Raw genomic sequence first — 19,052 nt, 5'->3', positions numbered from 1 at the left:
GCCCTGGGCCTGCTGCCTCCCCCCGGGAACTCCCTCCAACCTCACTGCGGCGGCAGAGGAGGCTGTGCATGGACTGCCAGCCATGGGATCTCTCCTGGCCAGCCTTTCCCAGGCCGTTTGGGCCTGCAACATTAACAAAAGCAGTTTAAGGCCACGAAGTGTGAGTCATGCATCCTGTGACAGCCTTCGCACACAGGGACTAAACACCAGGATGCACCATGTCCCACTGTTTCCATGTAGCAGTAGCCTCCAAACCAGTGCCACTCAGTTCAGCACAGTGCACACTGTGCCCTGCAGCTTGCACTGGTTCTTTAATGGAGTTTCCTGTCCCTCAGAAGCAGAGCCCAGCCATGCAGTAATCTCACCGATAGCTTGTTTCATACAGCCTCTGTCCTGCTGGGGAAAACCGGTGCTGGAATGGGAAAACTGATGTTGGATAGCCCAGGGGCTTGCAGCCGGGGTTTGAGGCACAGCCTCTGGTTTCTGAGATGCTCTCTGAAACATTATCCACAGCTCGTTAATATGACCTGCTCTGAGCAGCCTGCAGAGCACAAAACTATTCTTTTGGAAAGTCCTCGGCTACTGAAAACAAGCAAGGAAATAAAATGGGATGAAATATAACAGCTCCAAGAAAGGCAGCATTCTGCTATATTATCCCATTTGGAAAGGCTAAACTAAATCCAGTGGTGAGAAAAATCTTGATTTCACTCCTGATTTAGCATTTTCAAGGCTAACATGGGATTACACTACACAAACAGGCTGCTACCAAATTAGTTGACTTCAGGCCCTCCCCAGCTCGATAAGCAGCTGGATCACTATGGCCATGTTTTGCTCTGCACTGCAGTAGGCTTTTGAGTGACTCCCTGTGAGCAGCAGAAAAGCAAAATATCACCCTCCTATTTCTGCATTTTTAGGGCCAAAACTGCTGTTCTCTCCCTTTCTGTGTCCAGGCACAGAGATCTAGACAAGGACAGTTCACCATCATTGGTAAAGACCATCTCCAGACAGGGAAGACATGACCTTCACTTTCGGGTTTTCTTCTCTGCTTTCTTTTTTTTTCTTTTTTTCTCTTCTCACCATTCCTTTCTCCAGAAAGTCCCCCCAGCAACAAGACCAAATTAATACTTGCAAGGAGTGTCTCACCAGACTGCAAATGCCTCTGCTCTTTATCCTAAAATAATTCTCATGTGAGTGACTAGAATTGCAAATTGTTTTACCTTAGCCAAATATGGGACTTAAATTTATTAAGACTTTTAAAAGAGGCCAGAGGGTGCCCAGAAATGCCATTTCCATCTGGAGTGAAGCGTGACCTCTGCAGGGCATGGCTGTGTCCTCTGTCACTACTGAGGGTGGTGCAGGGGGCACAGAGTCAAAGTTCTGATGAGTCTTTTTCAATGCAGGTTGCTTTCTTTGATCCCAGGAAGAGCTGCATTTGTATCAGATAACGGCTCAGGGTGATATTTGAAGCTGGCAGGTCCATGCTGAGCTGGCTGGAGGCAGCAGCTCACCTTGGGTGATCTTCATGTTGCCAGAGGATGGAGAGGCAGTGCTGGGCACAGGGACGTTGTCCCACCAGCTGCGGATGATTCAGGGTGGCTCTTGTCTCAGCATATTGCATTTGTCATCACCTGCAAATATCTTCTTGATAGACATTTCACTGTGCTTGATCTTAAACACGCCTGTACGCATGTGTTCCCATCAGTGGGGTCACTGATGTCCCTCCTATGCTGCCACTAGGTTGAACACCTTAATTTAGTCACTCAACAGCTAAAAGATGCTACAAGGTGACCTTTTGGGAAGGTGGAAATGCTGATCTCCGGTCTGTGGGGAGCCCTACCTACATACCCATGTACCCTAAAACCAGCAGCTCAGCTAGTCCAGAGCCCAGAGAGATGTTTGGGTTCAGAGACAGAACCATGTAACAAAGCCCAGAACGCAAATCACCCAAGAAATTGTCAGCAGCCAGATCAAACCCAACATTTGCACTGAGCACCTCAGCAGTACAGTGTGACAAAATCTGCACTCCAAAATTACTAAATCTGGAGGAAGTTTAAATCCAGAAACAAAACACTTATACTTGAATCAGCTAGTATTTAGAGTGTGTGTTCATGGGTGGGAGTTTATGTGTTTGCATCCCATGCACACACATTTGTATGCACTCACTAACTACTGCAATTTCTAAAGAAAATCTAAAATCACGAGACGTAAGAATCGCTCATATTAGTTGCGTTTTTCATAGGCAAAGTCACAGCTGAGGTTGGCACCGTGAGTTGCTTTTGCTCAACTCTTTTCCCATAGACAGCATTTTGAGGCAAAAACAACTGGTTTAGTGAAGCTGCAGAGAGCCAGCCCATGCCAGGGGCAAATTCCAGGCCTGGCCTAAATGGGTGTAATTCACATTCAAATCAGCTGAAGTTACGCCAGCCTGCTCCAGGACTGACCCAGCTCCTGCAGCTTTCCTCCTCAGATTGTTCCCAGTCTGTCACTATGATGAGCACACGCTCCCAGGATTTTGGCATAGGAGTGAGGTGAGGATGGCTCCGGACATGCCGATCAATCACAGAGCCTTACGTTGGACAGATCTGAAATCAGTCACCAATTTACCAACTTCCAGGCATGTGAAAATCAGGAGCATTTGGGGATACATATTTATGTTTCCAGAAATGAAAACACAGGGAGCTATTAATAGATGAATCTAAAAGCATCCCTGGGACCCTGTGAGGTGTCATCATCTGGCAGCACTTCACTGTACCCACTGCTGGGAACATAATCATTCTGGGTTGTCATCGTGCACCCACCCATAGCAGCAGCACAGGCTCGACCCCACTCTGGGGCCGGCTCAGTCTCCACCAAAGGGGCAGCAAGGTTTTAACTCCTCTCCAAAGCACTCGGAGAGGGAGGGATTCAGTGCTGGAGCCCAGGCACAGCTAGGACAGGGATGGATTTCCTTCTTATCAACTCGGCTGTTTCCAGCTTCCCTTAGGAGATAGGGTCGCGTTTCCTCTCTCCCCAGGCAGGTTGAGGAAAGCCTGGAGCCGCCCTCTGGTTTCATGACAAAGGTACACTTGGGAGCTGGAGGGCAGCTGTGAAGGATGCTCCTCAACTGGGGGCAATGCTGAAAGAGGATGCAGAACTTTGCCTTGCTCTTCTTTTCTTGGAATAGGACCTGGCTAGGGTTGGGAAATGGCTGGGAAAGTCTCAACTTGATGCCTAGGCCTTGTCAGCATGCGACCTGGGAGACTGGGAAGCACTTGTCATCCCCTGCATCCATGGCCAGGGGATCAGGTAGGATTTGGCTGCAAAGGCCAGGTGTTCAATGCACTGTGCATCAATATTCAGCATGAGGAACAGAAATGAAATGTGTGTGTCCATTTGTTTTTATGTCTATTCCTCTGGTCCCCCTGCCATGAGTTTCCCTTGGAACTGCAGGCACAAAAGACTATTTTCCAGCTCTGAGATAGTTCTTATGCAAATAGGCAAGGCAGTACAAGAGGATACTGTCCTTTCCCAATAACCTCTCTCACATCTCTGCTGTTGCCCTGTAGAGGTGGAGGTGATGGCAGAAAGCAGGCTGAGTACCCACTGCTAAAAAGCAACAGCAGGAGAGGAAGGTGGCCTGACCAGCTGGTTCCTGGTTAAGTTCTCAGTTCCTGAGTATGGCAGGGTGCTGAGTTCCTAGGGGGAAAATATTCTTATTATTTAAAGCCAAAAACATGAAATAAATGAGCAATTTTACCTTTTTTTAACCTGTAAGTTTTCTGGAAAATTTTTTCAAATCTATTAAAATAGAGGTATTTCACATCTAATCTGTTCTTGTCCTTTAGTGCAGTCAGCTGGCACCTCCTTCAATTTCCAGGTCATTCTACTATAAGGCTGTTCCAAATAGCTTAAAATTAGTTACAGATTTATAAACAATTACATATTTATGTAAGATAAGGGATTTTCCTTAATATGCATTTAATGAGACACTCAGAATATGAACTAGCTATGGTTTGTGATTTTGTTCATTTTTATGGTGTTTCTACCCATTTATTTTATGGGCTCTGGGGAGTGGACGCTAAAATTGAGAGCTTGTAAGAGGTTATAAAAGAAAAGAACTGATATATTTTTCATGGCAGTTTGAATAACCAGGTTGAAGAAAAGAAAAAAAAAAAACAAACCAGCAATGCCTTTTATTCACATCTTGCTTTTTGCCAGTGCTGGACTCAGGCGTGGGGACCTGTATTTTTTTCTCATGGGCTTCTTTCCATAGCACCTCACCAATGCAGCCCAGTGCTCACCAGTGTGAGAGCATCTCCTTTATCTGCAGCCCGAGGAGAGGGGGCTGTCACTGTCTCCTCCTTAGGGACTGGGCCATGCAAAGGAGAGGCTGCAAACAGCCCGGGGGCCCAAGCAGAAGGTCCCAAGAGCCCACTCATGGGGGTGCATGGCACTGTGCCTCTCTCTGTATGTTTAAAGCATCCTACCTCCTACTCCTACCAATGCCTGTCAAAGCTGCAGGCACCTGGCACTTCTGTAAATCAGACTTTCAGGTCTTCAGCAGGCATTCAGAGAAAAAGAAAACACATTTATGGGCCACCTGCAGTCAAACCTCATGGAGGCCCAGACAAATTTGCACAAACCGGTTATTCGTGATGGATAGTCTGAGTACCCAGCAAGCCAAAAGCTCAAACTCCTTCTGTGTGGTTGATTGCACATCTCACATGCACCACTTCCAGCCCCTGTTTTTACAGAAAATGTCTTGAAAGGAGAGGAAACAGCTGGTGAATAATTCATTGTGTACCCTCCCAGTTGTACTGCAGCCTCTCCTCAACAGGCAGGGTTATCTGTACCACCACGAGCCATTCCCCCAACGCTTCTGGAAACAAAGGCTCCCTTTCTGCAGCTGTTTATCCAAAGGACACCAAGAGAGCTGCAGGAGGAAATGGGAAACAGCAGTGGTATGAGATTCCACCCAGGGATCAGGGAGCAGAGGTATCTCTGGACAAGGAGGGCTTGGGACTCAGCCACATCCCAGGTTTATCTGCCAGCTCTGTTCCCCTCACCACTAAGTCTTCTCCCAACTTATAATGACCCATCCTCCCATATCAGAGACTGCTTCTGCACTTGGTAACAAACCTGAAGTTGTGAAGATTGAAGAATTATGAAAATTAAAGAAACGAACAATAGGACAAGAGAAAACAGCTTCAAATTGTGCCAGGAGGTTTAGATTGGATATGAGGAAAAATTTCTTCACTAAAATGGTGGTCAAGCTGCCCAGGGAAGGTGCTGCCCAGAACAGGCTGCCCAGGGAAGTGGTGGAGTCACTGTCCCTGGAGGAACTTAAAAGATGTGCAGACGTGGCACTTGGGAGATGGTTTAGTGCTGGGTTAACAGACTCAATGATCTTAAATTTTTTTCCAACCTAACCCACTCTGTTATTTAAAAAATGAGCACAGTGGGGGGGGGGGGTGGGGGAAAAAACATTTTGAAGGGTGAAGAGGAGGGCTGGGCACTGAAGGATGTAATGGAGACAAGGGCAGACTCTTGGTAGGAGCTGGGGCTGTGCTGAAAAGTTGATTAGAAATTCCCCTTGGAATGTCATACTGCCCAGGCACCTACCAGCACCCTCTACCTGGAACTGGGTGGCACAGAGCAGCCCTGGGGGATGTAGGAAAAAGTGCACTGGCTCCAGAGAATGCTTTTTGGGGAAACCCTCCAAGTGGCCATTCCCCAGGAAAGTGCTGCCAACCAGGATAACCCCACTGCTCATCTCGTGCTGAGAATCCCAGTCATCATCTCACTTCCAGCTCATCCTGAACTGGTGGAAAGTTCTGATATTTCACCTCCCAGCCCATAACTCACACATTTATTAGTCATTGACAACCTATTATATTTTTTGCCATCACATGCAGTGCTGTAGATATTGCCAGAGTCCAGCTTGGGGAATATTTCTCCAATATATCTTTAGATGTAATTTTAAAAAAATACTGGCAGCCCCCGCTGCCAGCCAACATTGCCCTTTGTGAGCTGCACAGATGCAGCAGGAGGGAGAATGTTGGTTGAAATCCTGACAGACTTTATGCTAATTCACCAAAGAGCATTTTAGACCATACACGGATACTTAATCGAGTGGGAAAGACAGCAGCGAACACGACATTTAATTATGGGAAAGAAAAACGAAGTCTTTTACCCTGCATTTGGCGTTCTCCCAACACACAGAGTTAATTGTTAGGAGGGTATATTAGAAGGCAATGAAGGAGAAGATTGAAAACCCTGATTATGCCGAGGTCCTGAAAATGCTGAATTTATTGAATTGCACATGAGAAAACATAGTCTGTGCTACACTGAGGGCTGTGCCAGCATCCAGCTAAGAGCTATGGGGGTCTGTATGTGCATGTAAGAGGGGAACAAAGCCCCTCAACTGCTTTATGAGCCTCTGCCAACTTCTGGCCAAGCCCACTGCATCCCTAAAATGGGGCAGGTCAATATATACTCATGTAGATGCTCTTGGTGTAGGTGATGCACAAGGCCAGCACATTTTTCAGGAGTTCCATTTTCTTTTAGAAAAGAATCTAACCAGGTGAAGTTGGAAAGGACATTTCGTCTGTGATCTCTGTGTAGTACATTTAGTTGCATTTGCCTAAATTTGGCTAGAGCCTGAAGCAACAGCAAGCCCAAGTGCTTTGGCAAGCACTGGCACAGATGCCCATGAGATAACAGGAGTGGTGGGGCTGGATCATGTGAAGGTCCATCGGTCCCAGCTGCACCCAGAAGAGGGGGTATTACCAGAACAGAGAATCAACCAAAATTCTCCCCCAAAAAACCCCACCAACTCCAACAGTTTGATTCTTAGCCCTGTCCTTGCACTGTGGTGTTGCCTCAGTATCCCTCAACACATTTCACTATGAATTTTTTCAGTCGTCCCTTGAACCACATAAAGCTTTAGCCCATTTTTTCTTCATGACTCATCACGAGTGAGGAGCAAAACTATGTCTGGCGCTGACCCGTGGATGTAGTCATTATATCATGACCTGTGACCCAACATATCTCCGTGGGAAACTCCTCAGATCGGGTCCCACAAAGGAAAAGGAGTGCCAAGAGTTGCCAATTCCATCATGACATTAACAATCCCATCTGCTTTTGCTGAAGTCAGTAGAATTTTCTCCGGATTTTAGCGGCGCAAGATGCCTTTTTTTTTTCTCTTCCATTTTTTAAAAACAGGAACAATCCTCATGAATAAATGAGCTCCAGCTGATGGGGCACCTGCAGTAGCTGTAACTGTGCTGCAGGGGGGAACCTTTGGCTGCGGATGCACTCGCGGCTGCTGCAAGTTGGAACAGGCACCGCAAGTCAACTTTGGCCGGAATGCCGCCGGGAAGAGCCCTGACAATTTGTACCATGGTCCCAATTTTATTACAGCAAACTTCTGGAGTTTTTTTCTAGTTTTAAACAGTTTAGGGAAAAGAGTCCTAAAAATTAAAATAATTTTTTAAAAGACCGAAAGAATCTGACATTTGGGGTAAGATAGCCAAAATTGTTCTTTCAAATCACATGATTTTGTGCCTGACCAGTGTCACTGGAAATACCCAAGCGGAAAACATGAATCCGCCTCACAGACGCAGAGTCAGGCTGTCACTGCAGAGGGGCAAGTCCAGCAGAAAATGTTAAATTCTGGCTCCTAATGAAGTGCAGCAAACCAGAGGGAACCCAAAAGGCTTATCTAACAGAGTGGCACACCCCTCACCCGGCAGCCAGGTGCGTGTCCCAGTCCAGGGAGCCCTTGGCACTCGCTGAGCTCTGAAGTGAATCCCAGCAGCTCCGATGGGAGTTAAGCTCAGCGCTGAGCCAGCCCCAGGCTGCTGCTCTGAGTGGCCATGGGATGCCGCACGTCCCTCAGGGCCAGCCTGAGGACACACACAGCTCCCGGGAGGAGGAGCTGAGGCAGGACAGTGCGACGCCGAGCATCGATTTGTTGATGGAGATCTCAGGGGGAACTGCTGAGCCGAGAAAAACAAATTGACAGCAGCTCCATCCTCAGCAGCCAAACGCACTTCGGTTTTGGCTTAGATTTATCAGGTGCCTGACCCAGCTTGTGCTAAGCTTGAGCACAAGCCAGCCATGTTCACCAGGCTGGTGGCAGGCGGGAAGGAGCACTGTGCCTGTGCCAGCCCAAAGCCCATGGACAGAGCAGGAGCAGCAGCTCTGGCTCAGCCCCACATGCTGGCAGCATCTGCCCCTTGTGATACAGCTTTTTGGTAAATAATTAAGTTTGTATGGTTTTTTTTTAATGAGACATGAATAATCTCTCAACTAAAATGTCCACTATGCTGTTTAAAATTTGATTTAAACAGTTCCCACAGGTTTTTGATTTTTTATCCCTCTCTCTGTGATTTTTTTGAAAAACAATTTTCCACTTTAGACCTTCTTGTATGAGGACCTCTTTGAGGAAGGGGCTGGCTGATCATTTGCAAGAGTGTTCATCCCCAGGGCTGTTTCCAGCACTGCTGGGTAATACTCCAGGAGACCTGGCAATAATTCACCTCCAAGCTGTGCGTGACCTCAGTCACAATGAATTTTCAAGAACCACATCAGTGTGGAACCGCGTGATGACCTGCCTGGGTCAGCGGGAGGAAAGTGTGAGCCCACACCTACGGGCAGGTCACACAAGTGGAAATGAAGGTTAGAAAAGTACAGAAGCCAGGCAGCAGTTAAACGTGGATGAGCAGATTCCTCCTTTTTTCAAGGACTGAGGGGAATTGTTTACCTCTAATTTGCAGCAACAACCACGCTTCAGATCTCCATTGCACTGCCAATGCAAGTGTCCTCAGAGACACTCAGGAAGACCTCTGCATATAAGGAAGAAGAAGAGGTCACAAGACAGATTTTAAAAAATCTCATAACAAAGCCACCTCAACTACAACACTTTAAATGGAAGTCAAGCTGATGATTGAATGACTGGCCTGTTCCAGAAGCATATTTTCCTGTTCCCTGTATGACAAGGAGAGGGTGGTTTCAGTTCAGCTGTGGCTGAGCTGCTGATGAATGAGCTACTTCAAAAGCAACAGAACTTTGTCCTCTTGGTGGCTCAGCTTCTCCAGTGTCTCCAAAATGTTTGTTTACAAGTGGGAAATGACTAAGTGGCCTGTGCAGAAACGAAAGCAGTTCAGGCTCCAGCTTTGGGAAGTTGCCCATGGTGACAGGCAGATGGGGCTGGGGAAGCCCCATGAGAGCAGGGGCTGAAGGCAGCAGAGGGGATGCAGCTCCATCCTCACTACTGCAGGTGACTCAAGGAGTTCAGGTTCTGACATCTGCTTCAGCCCACTGGAGCCCTGAGAGAAAACCTGAATGTCACATCCCACTGCTCTGACCTCGCCTCACCTCTCCCCCCAACACCATCCTCACACTTCTGCTAAAAAAATCCTGCCCTCAAACACACTTAGTCTCTCAGAGCACAAACCAAGAGTCAGAGAACCAGTCCCTTCTTCGCCAGACAACAAAAAGCTGGAAGTGGAAGCGCCAAGGAGGCTTTTTTTGCCTTTATATCTCCACAGGCTGTCAACACCGAAACCTAATGGTGGTGCTAACCAGCTACTCTTGGCTTGCTTCCAGGGACCATTGCAGCAGGCTGCCAACTGCAGTGGGCTTGTGCCACCATCCCATACTCCTTCCACAAAGCCCCAGTCCCTCAGAGGGGGGAATCCAGCTTACTGCAAATGTTTGCATGACACAGCCACTGCAGCACGCCACAGACTGAAAACCTGGAAGGTCACTTCTGTCATAGGACAAACTACAACCCACACAACACAACCTTGTCTCACTCACCAAGAATGGCCCAGACACTGGGAACAATAGAGCAGCACCCTCTGGGAGACCATGGATGCCAGCAGTAACTTAAGCAAAGCTGCTTTTATTCTATACAAGCAAAGATCTTGAACCTTTATCAGGCACTTATCACCAGGACAACCAAGAAATGTGCTTGAACCCTGGCCACTATGTTTTTCTTTCTGCTTCACAGAATACATGAATTTCAAGAGCAGGCTGTCTCCAGGAGCATTTGTGCCTCAGAGATGGCAGCAAGGTTTCCAGGGTAAACTCAAATGAACTCTTATGTCTCTTGTGGGCTTAACCCAAACACAAGTCTAAGGGATTGCAAATGCTGACATCATTCAAAGAACACTCAACCCCATAGCATTACCTCTCCCAAGCACAAACCTTACTCCAAGGCTTACCTTCCTTTGTAACACTGATGTATTATCCCAGACCCACTTTCTTCAGTGGTTTAAGCTGAACCACCTGGCTGTAAACCAGGACACAGGCACTTCTTATTCTGCCATCCCCAGTTTGGGGGCAGGAGAGCAGGGCTAGAGGCTGACAGCAGCAAAGCAGAGATGTGAAGAGGTGAGCCTGCGTAATTTTGTCTGTCACCTGCAATGCTTCTTAGCATGACTGAAATTCCCACCTGCACTGTTGGGTGCTCCAGCAGGTGCTGCCATACCCAGCTCTGAACAGCAGCACTCCCAAGAGCCATCAAATAACCCCCATTGGTGACAGATCACATTGGCATGGGCAGGGTACACAGATGGGATGGGTAGCCAGGATGGGCTCTGCCCACAGCACTCCAAAAGAGTCTGAAGGAGGCCAAGACCTCGTCCAAGTGTGCTTCACACCTTTCTGCAGTAAAAAAACCTGCAGAACAAAATCCAAACACTCTGTTCACCTCAACAGTGGCTGCTCCACTGTGGGCAGCCCTGCTGCAGAGATGGAAGGCAATGGTTAGCCTGTCCTGGTCCCAGTATCCAAGCAGGAGAGGTGCAGGGAGCAGAGCCAAAGGGGAGGAGACCACTGGGACCCCTGCATGGCTCAGGTGGTGGCAGGGAGCCAGCAGACCTTTGTGCAGCACTTAGCAACTGAGTTCAGGTGTTTCTCAGCTTCACTATTTACACATGGCTAGTTTTTGTCATGTATCTCATCTCCCAATTACTTTACATCATCATTTTAGACCTTTTTTATTTCTGTTTTCTGAGATGGAGGTATCACAAAACTCTTGCAACACCTTGGAAACATCGATCCTCCCATTTCCCTAAATTGCGTGTGGAGAAGTAGAGGGAAGTCCTGGCAAGGGAAGCTTGGACTCTAATGCCCCAGCCACTTAATAAGCCATGAGTAGACATACTAATGGACAAATCTGATCAGGCAGTTACAACAATTTCTATGCAAAAGCAGTGCTTCCAAATGGAGAGTGCATAAAATTATGCTAGTGCTGAATCCATCAGGTAAAAGGCATTGCCACCCTGATTTTAAGCACTTTTATACGCACAAAATTACCTATCACCTCTACATAGGTGATAGCTACTGACTTAGAAAAAGAAAAAGCAAATGGAAAGACCCTACTATGAACTCGCTATGGTTTAACCTCCTGATTGTACTTGGATTTGAAAATTTAATTAGAAAGTAATTACAAAGAAACCGGAAATATTGCAGAGGCCTCATCACCAGGCCCTGGAGGTTTTCTTGGCAGCAGAGCAGCTGCACACAGCACTAGAAGATTTCTGACTACTTTTTTACAAAGCAAAAGACAGACTCTAAACACCACTCTGCAGCAAAAAGGCCTTTGACTGATAATCCAATCTTTTTTCAGAAAAACAGGACGGGTTTCCCGTTGGGTTGTTGGCAGCAGAGCTGCAGAGGCTGCCGTCACCGTTGGATTGCTGCACCCCAGCCACTTCCCACCAAAGGAAGCTCATGACAGAGCTGCCCTCTTTCTTTATCCCTGTTTGTTATTTCAACAGACCCAGCAGCAGCCAAAAGCAGAGAGAAAGAACAAATAGGAATAAAAATAAGTCCTCTAAGACACACAAAGCATTAGCCAGTACTTTTTTTAATCTTTCTGCTTGGCCATATATCTATTGTGTTTTAGAACTGAAATAGCAGAGGGGTTTCTTACAGCAAAGCCAGATCAAATACAACCCTTGGGTGAGCACTATACTGTATGTACCAGCCTCTAAACAAAAGTGGGGGGCTGCTTTGCTTTATCTTAGACAGGAGTTTGTCCTGCAATGAGCTACAAGGTCAGAACAGTTCCATGCTGAACAGCAGGGTCTGAACAGCCACACATACCACCAAAATTAAATATACACTAATCACAGGTGAACTCAAATCATTTAGGCCCAATGGTTGGATAGGTAGTTTCTGAGTCACAGAGCCCTGCTCACATCCCAACTACAAATGCCTTGGGGGAAAAAAAGGATGGTTAGGGTAATGCTCCCTGTGGCAACCCAAGCATCTACACAATGAAGCTGCTGCAGAAAGAGGATCTCTCTGCTTTGCTCCAGGGAGGCTCCATCCCCCCAAACCTCATCTAGAGAAGGAGATCTACACAGCCCTGACAAGTACAGCCTGCTCCAGAAACCAGGAGCTTTTGAACATAACGCTAACACTATGTACCTACACATCCCTCAGCTTTATGCAAAGCCATTTCAGGATTCCCAGCAGCATTGCTTGGAATTAGGGTGCTGCTGCATCAGCAGTCCTGGGCCCTACAGCCTGAAGAACCACAGGTTTCATTCAGGCCAATTATAGCACATTATAAACAAAGGATCCTGCTTGTTTTGGAACTGGCACATAGTGAGTGGCAGGTTCTGCTTCTGCAAATAGCCCAGGAGCTGGTGAGGACAAGCTCACATCAACCAGCCTGAAAAGTGCTGGGGTTAAAATGACACCAACAGGGAACAAGGAGGTGTCTCTGGCCTGGCCAGAAACTGGAGTGAGTAAGTCTGGGTACTGATCCCCTGTGGGGCCAGGCTCTGCTTTAGCAAAACCTTTATCTTATGTATCTACAGGCAAACTGAGCTTTCATCCCGAACCTTCCTTGAGTGTTTTAAGTAGCAAAATTTAATAATCACAGGTATACTTTTGTAGACAAAGAGATGATTAAGTAATGATTTTAAGGCATGTTCATGATATATAATACTAAAGGTAGGCAATTCATTGGTTCTTAGGGAGCCAGAGGGCAACAAATTCACATTGAATTCAATCAGGCACCTGCTCAGAGCAATTCCCATTGGGGAAGCCATCCTATTCTCTAATTATAAAACACTGCATCATTTTTCTAACCTTTGAATATGATTGATTTTTTTTTTCAGGTGGGGAGAGGGAAATGCCAAGTGTGATGTCAGCAGGCAGCAGTACCTGGCACAATTGCTCTTTCCCAAAGCAGAGCACTGAATGCCAACTGAAGCATGGCTGGATATTGCACGATAAGAGACAAGCTACACTGTGCATATTTGGGGCAATGGAGGCAAGAGTTTGACCCCTTGTGCCCTAGGGGGTTGCTCTGCTAAGGCCAGGTTGCTGTGTCATTATGATAAGGGTAAGCCTGTTGGGCAAACACATCAAACAAATAGTCCTTCCTGATTGCAGACCCTGTCTAGGCAGATCCAACCCTGGGCTAAAAATGTGCTGAGTGTGCAGTCCTGTGGCACAGCACACCAGGGGCTGGGAGAGGGATACGTGGGGGCTTCTGTGCCTAAGGACCCCATGCAGGCACTATCTGAGGCTCAGGCTAATTCCTGGAAGTGTCTAAAAATTGCAACAGAGTAAGTTCCCTCTCTTTCCCCTTCACTTCTTGTGTAGAAGAGGACAGATGACTCTTATGTCAGCCTGTTTTGCTTCTATATTTATGTCCTGCCTCAGGCTCACAATGTTCAGCTCAGATGCAATCCAGTCTGGTCATATTAATACATCTGGGAAAATATTTTTAACAACCAACATCAAGCTGAAGGCCAAAACGGTCCAAAGGCGCCAGGAGCTCTCTGACCCCTCTTGACTGCTTGCTTACAAAACAGAAAGGCTCCCCAAAAGGTACTTTTTAGTCTTTTAAGGGCCAAGCACACTTTTCAGCTTCCCCCTGTAATATGCTGGATGAAATTTAATCTCTCCTGCAGCTCTGGGAGTTTCTGCAAGTTTCCAAAAGGCTAAATGTGGCTCTTTTATTACAGGTGCCAAAATCAAGGCTTAATGAGAGGTGGGCTGTGAACCCGGCCAAGGTGAAGAGGACACTGACCACAGCTAATGAGCATCCCTGAGGGCTTGCAAAGCAGCTGCAGCTGAAGGAGCTCATCACCTTGCTGCCCACCTCACTCTGCCAGACCACTTTATCAAGGAACCAGAATAAAAAATAAGTTTCAAAACCTTAAAAATTGGTTTATCCCACTGGTGGCCAACCTCAACAAATCCATGACATTAGTTCAGCCTCTCATCAGCTGGGACTGATGTCTGACAGCAGTCAACCCTCACATTGTGTACTTCCTACAGAGCCAGTGGAGAGATTCCTGTTCCAAAACAAAATGTATCAGAGCTACACTTGGGCTCCCAAAAATCAAAAATGGGTAAGGTTGGAAGGGACTGCTAGAGGCCATCTAATCCAACACCCCTGCTCATGCAGAGTCCCCAGGAGCACATTACTCTGGATTGCGTCCAGGCAGCTTTTTAATATCTCCAGGGATCAAGACTCCTCAACCTCTCTGGGCAGCCTACTCCACCAAGAATCATTTGGGATGCAGGGTTTTGGAATTTGCTCAGCAGCATCCAGGAAACGAGTAACAAGAGAAGACTTGCTCACTTTGTTGTTTCCAAAGCAGATTTTTCTTTCATGCCATGGGTCAGGATGGAGCTGACCCTGTAACACAGCACAGAAAGCAGAGCAGCTGAAGTTATGGGCAGCTCAGGTTCAGTGTGGAATAATGATTCACACAAAGTCAAGCAAGCAGACACTGACTGTAATACAAATGAAGACAGGAGGAAGAAGAGGTGGATGCTGAGCAAAACAGTGCAATGGTGAGTCACGAGAACAGGGCGAGGTTCAAGGCCACGACTCCTCCCCTGGACAGGGTGATGTTGACTGATGGTTCCGGCAAGGGAGCCTGGAGCATTGCCCCAACCCAGATTACTGCTGACTCTCTAATCAGCTGTCTTGTTTCTCAAATGAAAATATTTTTGCACTTCCCAGGAAAACTTCTGTATCTTTTCCAAAGTGATTTGATATTTTGAAATGAAAGGACAGCCACTTGCCAAAATGCTCCCCTGAAAAATGGAGATGGGCAAAGAGACACTCAAAAGGCATGTACATGATAGGTGTTACAGACCCAGGTGGGTATAGGAGGGAGGTGCTCTCCTCTCTGCATCTGATGTGCAAAAGCCATCCACGGTGAACAGCCCTCACTCACCACCATGCAGGAAGAAGATGTGCACTCCTCCTTACCAGGCAGCCCCACGCAGCTTCCCTTGCTGCCTTCCCATCCCTGGTGCTGCAGGCAGCCAAGAGCCCTGAGATGACAGAAACAAAGGACAAGTTCATCAGGTGCGGAACCAGCAGCAGCAGAAGAAATGAAACCGAAATGTTTCTGAGAAAATGTTTGTGTGAGGCTTCCACGAGGTGTCAGCAACAGCTATTATTCATCAGAGCTGAACAGAGTGCCTGGGGCTGCCATCCGCCTCCTCACATGGCATGTCCTCACCAAAGGAGAACAAATCCTGTCTAGCGACTGCCAGCAGCTCTGCCACTGTGTCTCCCCGAAGGATGACCAGTCTCTGTCCCCTGTCTAACACACCAGAGCAGAGGGTTCCCCATCCAGAGCCAGGACCCCAAGGACCAGAACAATATACTTGCATATTATCCCTGACCTAAAGAACTCACCAGCTAAAATAGGATGGTCAAAGCAGCATTACGGCACTCCCTGTGCAGCTGGGATGCTGGTGGCACAGAGAGATTAAATTAAAGACCAGTGATGTACCTGTGGTTAGAGGGGGACATACAGTGTGCATATTCCAGCCAAGTGCCCCTACTGCAAAACCCCTGGCTCTCCTCATTCCTTGCTTCACTCTGAAGATGTGGCAGTTTTAGCCAAACAGGACATAAGGCATTTATCTCGGACTTGTTGACGAAGCTCCCAGAGGCTTAAAGTGAAATGTCAGCTGTGCTGCTCCAGCCCACCATGGGTCTGGAGCTGTTGTCCAAACTCTGCTGACCTTTGTTCCTGAGCCTGCCTTCTTCCAGAGGAGACCGGTAAGTGTTCAGAGTCAAACCCATGCACAAATTTCTTACCAGGACTGTAGTAAACCCTGTATCCTTCAGCTCTGTTCAAGAATGAGGGATGTACTCTTTGCCCATCTTCAATCTCATTCTCAAACCCAACACTAGACCATGTTCAGTGTAGTCCCTGATAGTGCCTATTTTTATTTTGCTTTTAATTACACCCACAATCATGTCTATTAAGTCAAAATCATCCTGCCCTCAATTTAATGAAAGCCTTAAGAAGCAAATGACGTCTGCCATAAGAAATGGCAGAGCTTTTCCCTTCGTCCAATTACGTAGTTGGGGTTTCCGTAGTATTAAGAAGGTTTTAGTTGGTCACTGGCTGGAGAAACCAAAGGATCAAGGTCCTGGAGGAGGCTAAAGACAAAAATAGCTCTGAGAGGACACGTCACATTACTTGGATGTGGTTGCACCGACAGAGTAATCTCTGTCATGTGCCAAGGAACCTGTGATAAGCCCTCTCATAGTCGGATCAGTAATAAGATCAGTTACTTAATTCAAAGTGAGTAAAACCAGGCTGGACTGCAAACAAACAAGTCATGTTCATGGGTCTGTGCAAAAAATAATTCATATCACAAAATTAAAACTTTTCTGGGCTGTCCTGTTACATTGCTAGTGCTGAGCACCCTATAAACAATTTTGGAGGCAAATGTAATCCAGTGCAGCCCACAGACAGGCTGCTTTTCCTGTAGGAAGGCTCCCACTTCAAATGTATGTGACAAATACAATTTGCAAAGGGTTACCCACCAGCTGTGAGGCCAAAAGGACTTGGCACACTCTGGCCTGTTTTTAAGCCAGTGCTGGGGCCCAAAGCACACTATGGTTGTAACCATTCCCACCACCTCCACAGGAGAGCTTGGCCCGTGAATAACAGTCCCACTTCTACACCAAAGACATTAATTTCCTACACAAAAGCCAATTTGGCTTTGCAACTGTGCTTATGCCTTGCCTTTGAGCTCTGACACCACTTGGCTTGCCCAGGCATGTGTGGAGGATGAGTAGAAAGGGCTGGGCAACCTGACTTATCACCACACTGGACATCCAAATCAATGGCAATGTCCTGGCAACAGCTAGAACAGGATTTGGGATTTTCATCAGGGCATCCCCCAGAGCAGGCAGCACAGGGAGATATGGCAGGTACCACTGCCATCAGCAATGGGCAGCAAGGCATAGGCACACACAAAGGAAGGGCTGTAGAATCAGCTCTTTTAAAACCATTTCTTTAGATCCTGCACTTTGGTACAAATTATCCCATGCCTGCAGTCATAGGAGCCAACTGACAGGTGAGTGCCCTGGTGGTAGCAGGGAGTGGTGAAGTGGCTGCCTTTAATGGGTTTTCACCTGGAATCGGAAATGAGCAGTCAAAGAGGATTTTCTGTGCCGTGGCTGACATCCAAGACACCAGGAGCCGTGGTGGATCTGTGGGGATCCTCGGATGACGAATCGTGCTGACAAACGCTGGACGTAATTCTCTCTGGCAAAGCAGCTCAGTGGATGTTATTTTATTCTCTTCCCTCAGATGTGGTCAGCAAGAGTTTTTAAGTGTGACAGTGGCATGCAGTATCCTGCCCAGCTCCCCCACCTGCCTGCACCCCCTCACATGGATCCCCAGGGTTTGGTGTGAGCATCGCGTGGCAGGGAAGAAGTTACAAAGCAAACCAAGCACAGTTTAGGCATTGTTTCCCTGGATCAATGGTGGTTCAGAAGAGGCACGACAAAGGGGATGGCTGTTCCTCGCCAGCTTCATGCTCATCAGGGGCATGGGGATGGTTGGTAGCATGATGTGGGCTCCCTTCCTGCCTCCCAAGCAGCTTCACAGTGAGGGCTGCAGGGAAGCAGAGCATTTCAGCCCATGTCTGGCAATCCCTCTCAGTGTGCGTGAGTGTCTCCTATTCCAGCAGCTAACAGCAGCAGTGGGAGAACTCCAAGGACAGAGAAACCAGAGCTGTGGCCCATGAATCCATCAGTGACTGGCATCGCCCACCTGCAGATGCCAGGGAGTCTGATCTTCCTGACTTAGAGGACAATGACTGCGAGAGGGGGAGACACTGGGGCCAAACACACAGAGGAAGAAGGAAATGCTCTGATGGGGACAAGGATAGAGCAGGTCCCAGCATTTGCTATCAGTAAGGAGGCCTTATGAGAGAGCACATCTCAGTAATGCCAGCACTTGCTTTCCCAGTGTGTGACTCTTACCTGTACACATGCATTTTAGGGCCAAGGGACTGCAGGTGTGCAAGGGAAGCCCCTGGTGCAGGGCTGCGGGCAGTGCCGGGCTCACCCCACACCATGACCACCTCCTCGCTCTGCTGAAGCCCAAACCTGACAGGTGCTTCTCAGAGGGAATGGCTGCAGGCAAATGTCACTCTCTGGAGACATTCGAGAGCCACAAGTTTAGCAACAAGCACACGTGCTCACACATGCGCTGGCGGAAGGGCAGTGCCAGGCCCCAGCCCGAGCCACTCACGGGGGCGGGCAGGGGGCAAGCCCAGAACTGGCATAGGCCAGGCTGGGCCCTGCCAGGGCGGGCAGGGGGGTGTGACACCGCCTGTCCCGGCATCCCTGTACCCGGGCACTGCACGCCTGCAGCGTCCCACGCCCAGGGGCCCGGGTGTCCCACAGTCCCTGTGCACAGCCCCGCTGTGGCCCAGACGCCATGTGCCCTTGACCCATGTGTCCAGGCTCTGGTACGCCCCGGGTCCCACAGACTCAGGATCCCATGTCTCCGGGGACTCTGTGCTCTCTGCATCCCTTATCCCCAGGGTCCCATACCCTCCGGACACCATGTACCTGGACTCCATACCTTTGGGACCCCAGACCCCCGCACTCCTGGGACCTCATATCCCTAGGACCTCATGCCCCCGGGGACCCCGATCCCTACACCCTCGGGACCCCACACCCCATACCTCAGGAACCCCATGTGCCTGGGACCTCTCGCTTCCGGAAGCCCCGATCCCTACGATCGCCCCGGGACCCC

At 48.2% G+C, this 19,052-nt stretch overlaps 1 protein-coding gene across 1 annotated transcript in view; it reads left to right on the top strand.

The window, feature by feature from the left end:
- Window positions 1-19,052, top strand: part of ANKRD9 (ankyrin repeat domain 9) — a 23,511-nt gene that overhangs the window by 660 nt on the left and 3,799 nt on the right. The window contains exon 2 of the mRNA XM_008629855.2: window positions 951-987. Coding sequence (XP_008628077.1) covers window positions 951-987 — 37 coding nt within the window. The remainder of the gene's footprint in view (window positions 1-950; window positions 988-19,052) is intronic.

Source organism: Corvus brachyrhynchos, unplaced genomic scaffold, assembly GCF_000691975.1.
Source record: "Corvus brachyrhynchos isolate BGI_N302 unplaced genomic scaffold, ASM69197v1 scaffold1, whole genome shotgun sequence".
NCBI lineage: Eukaryota > Metazoa > Chordata > Aves > Passeriformes > Corvidae > Corvus > Corvus brachyrhynchos.
Note: the sequence above shows the minus strand (reverse complement) of the source record. Positions and strands in the feature narration are given on the sequence as shown.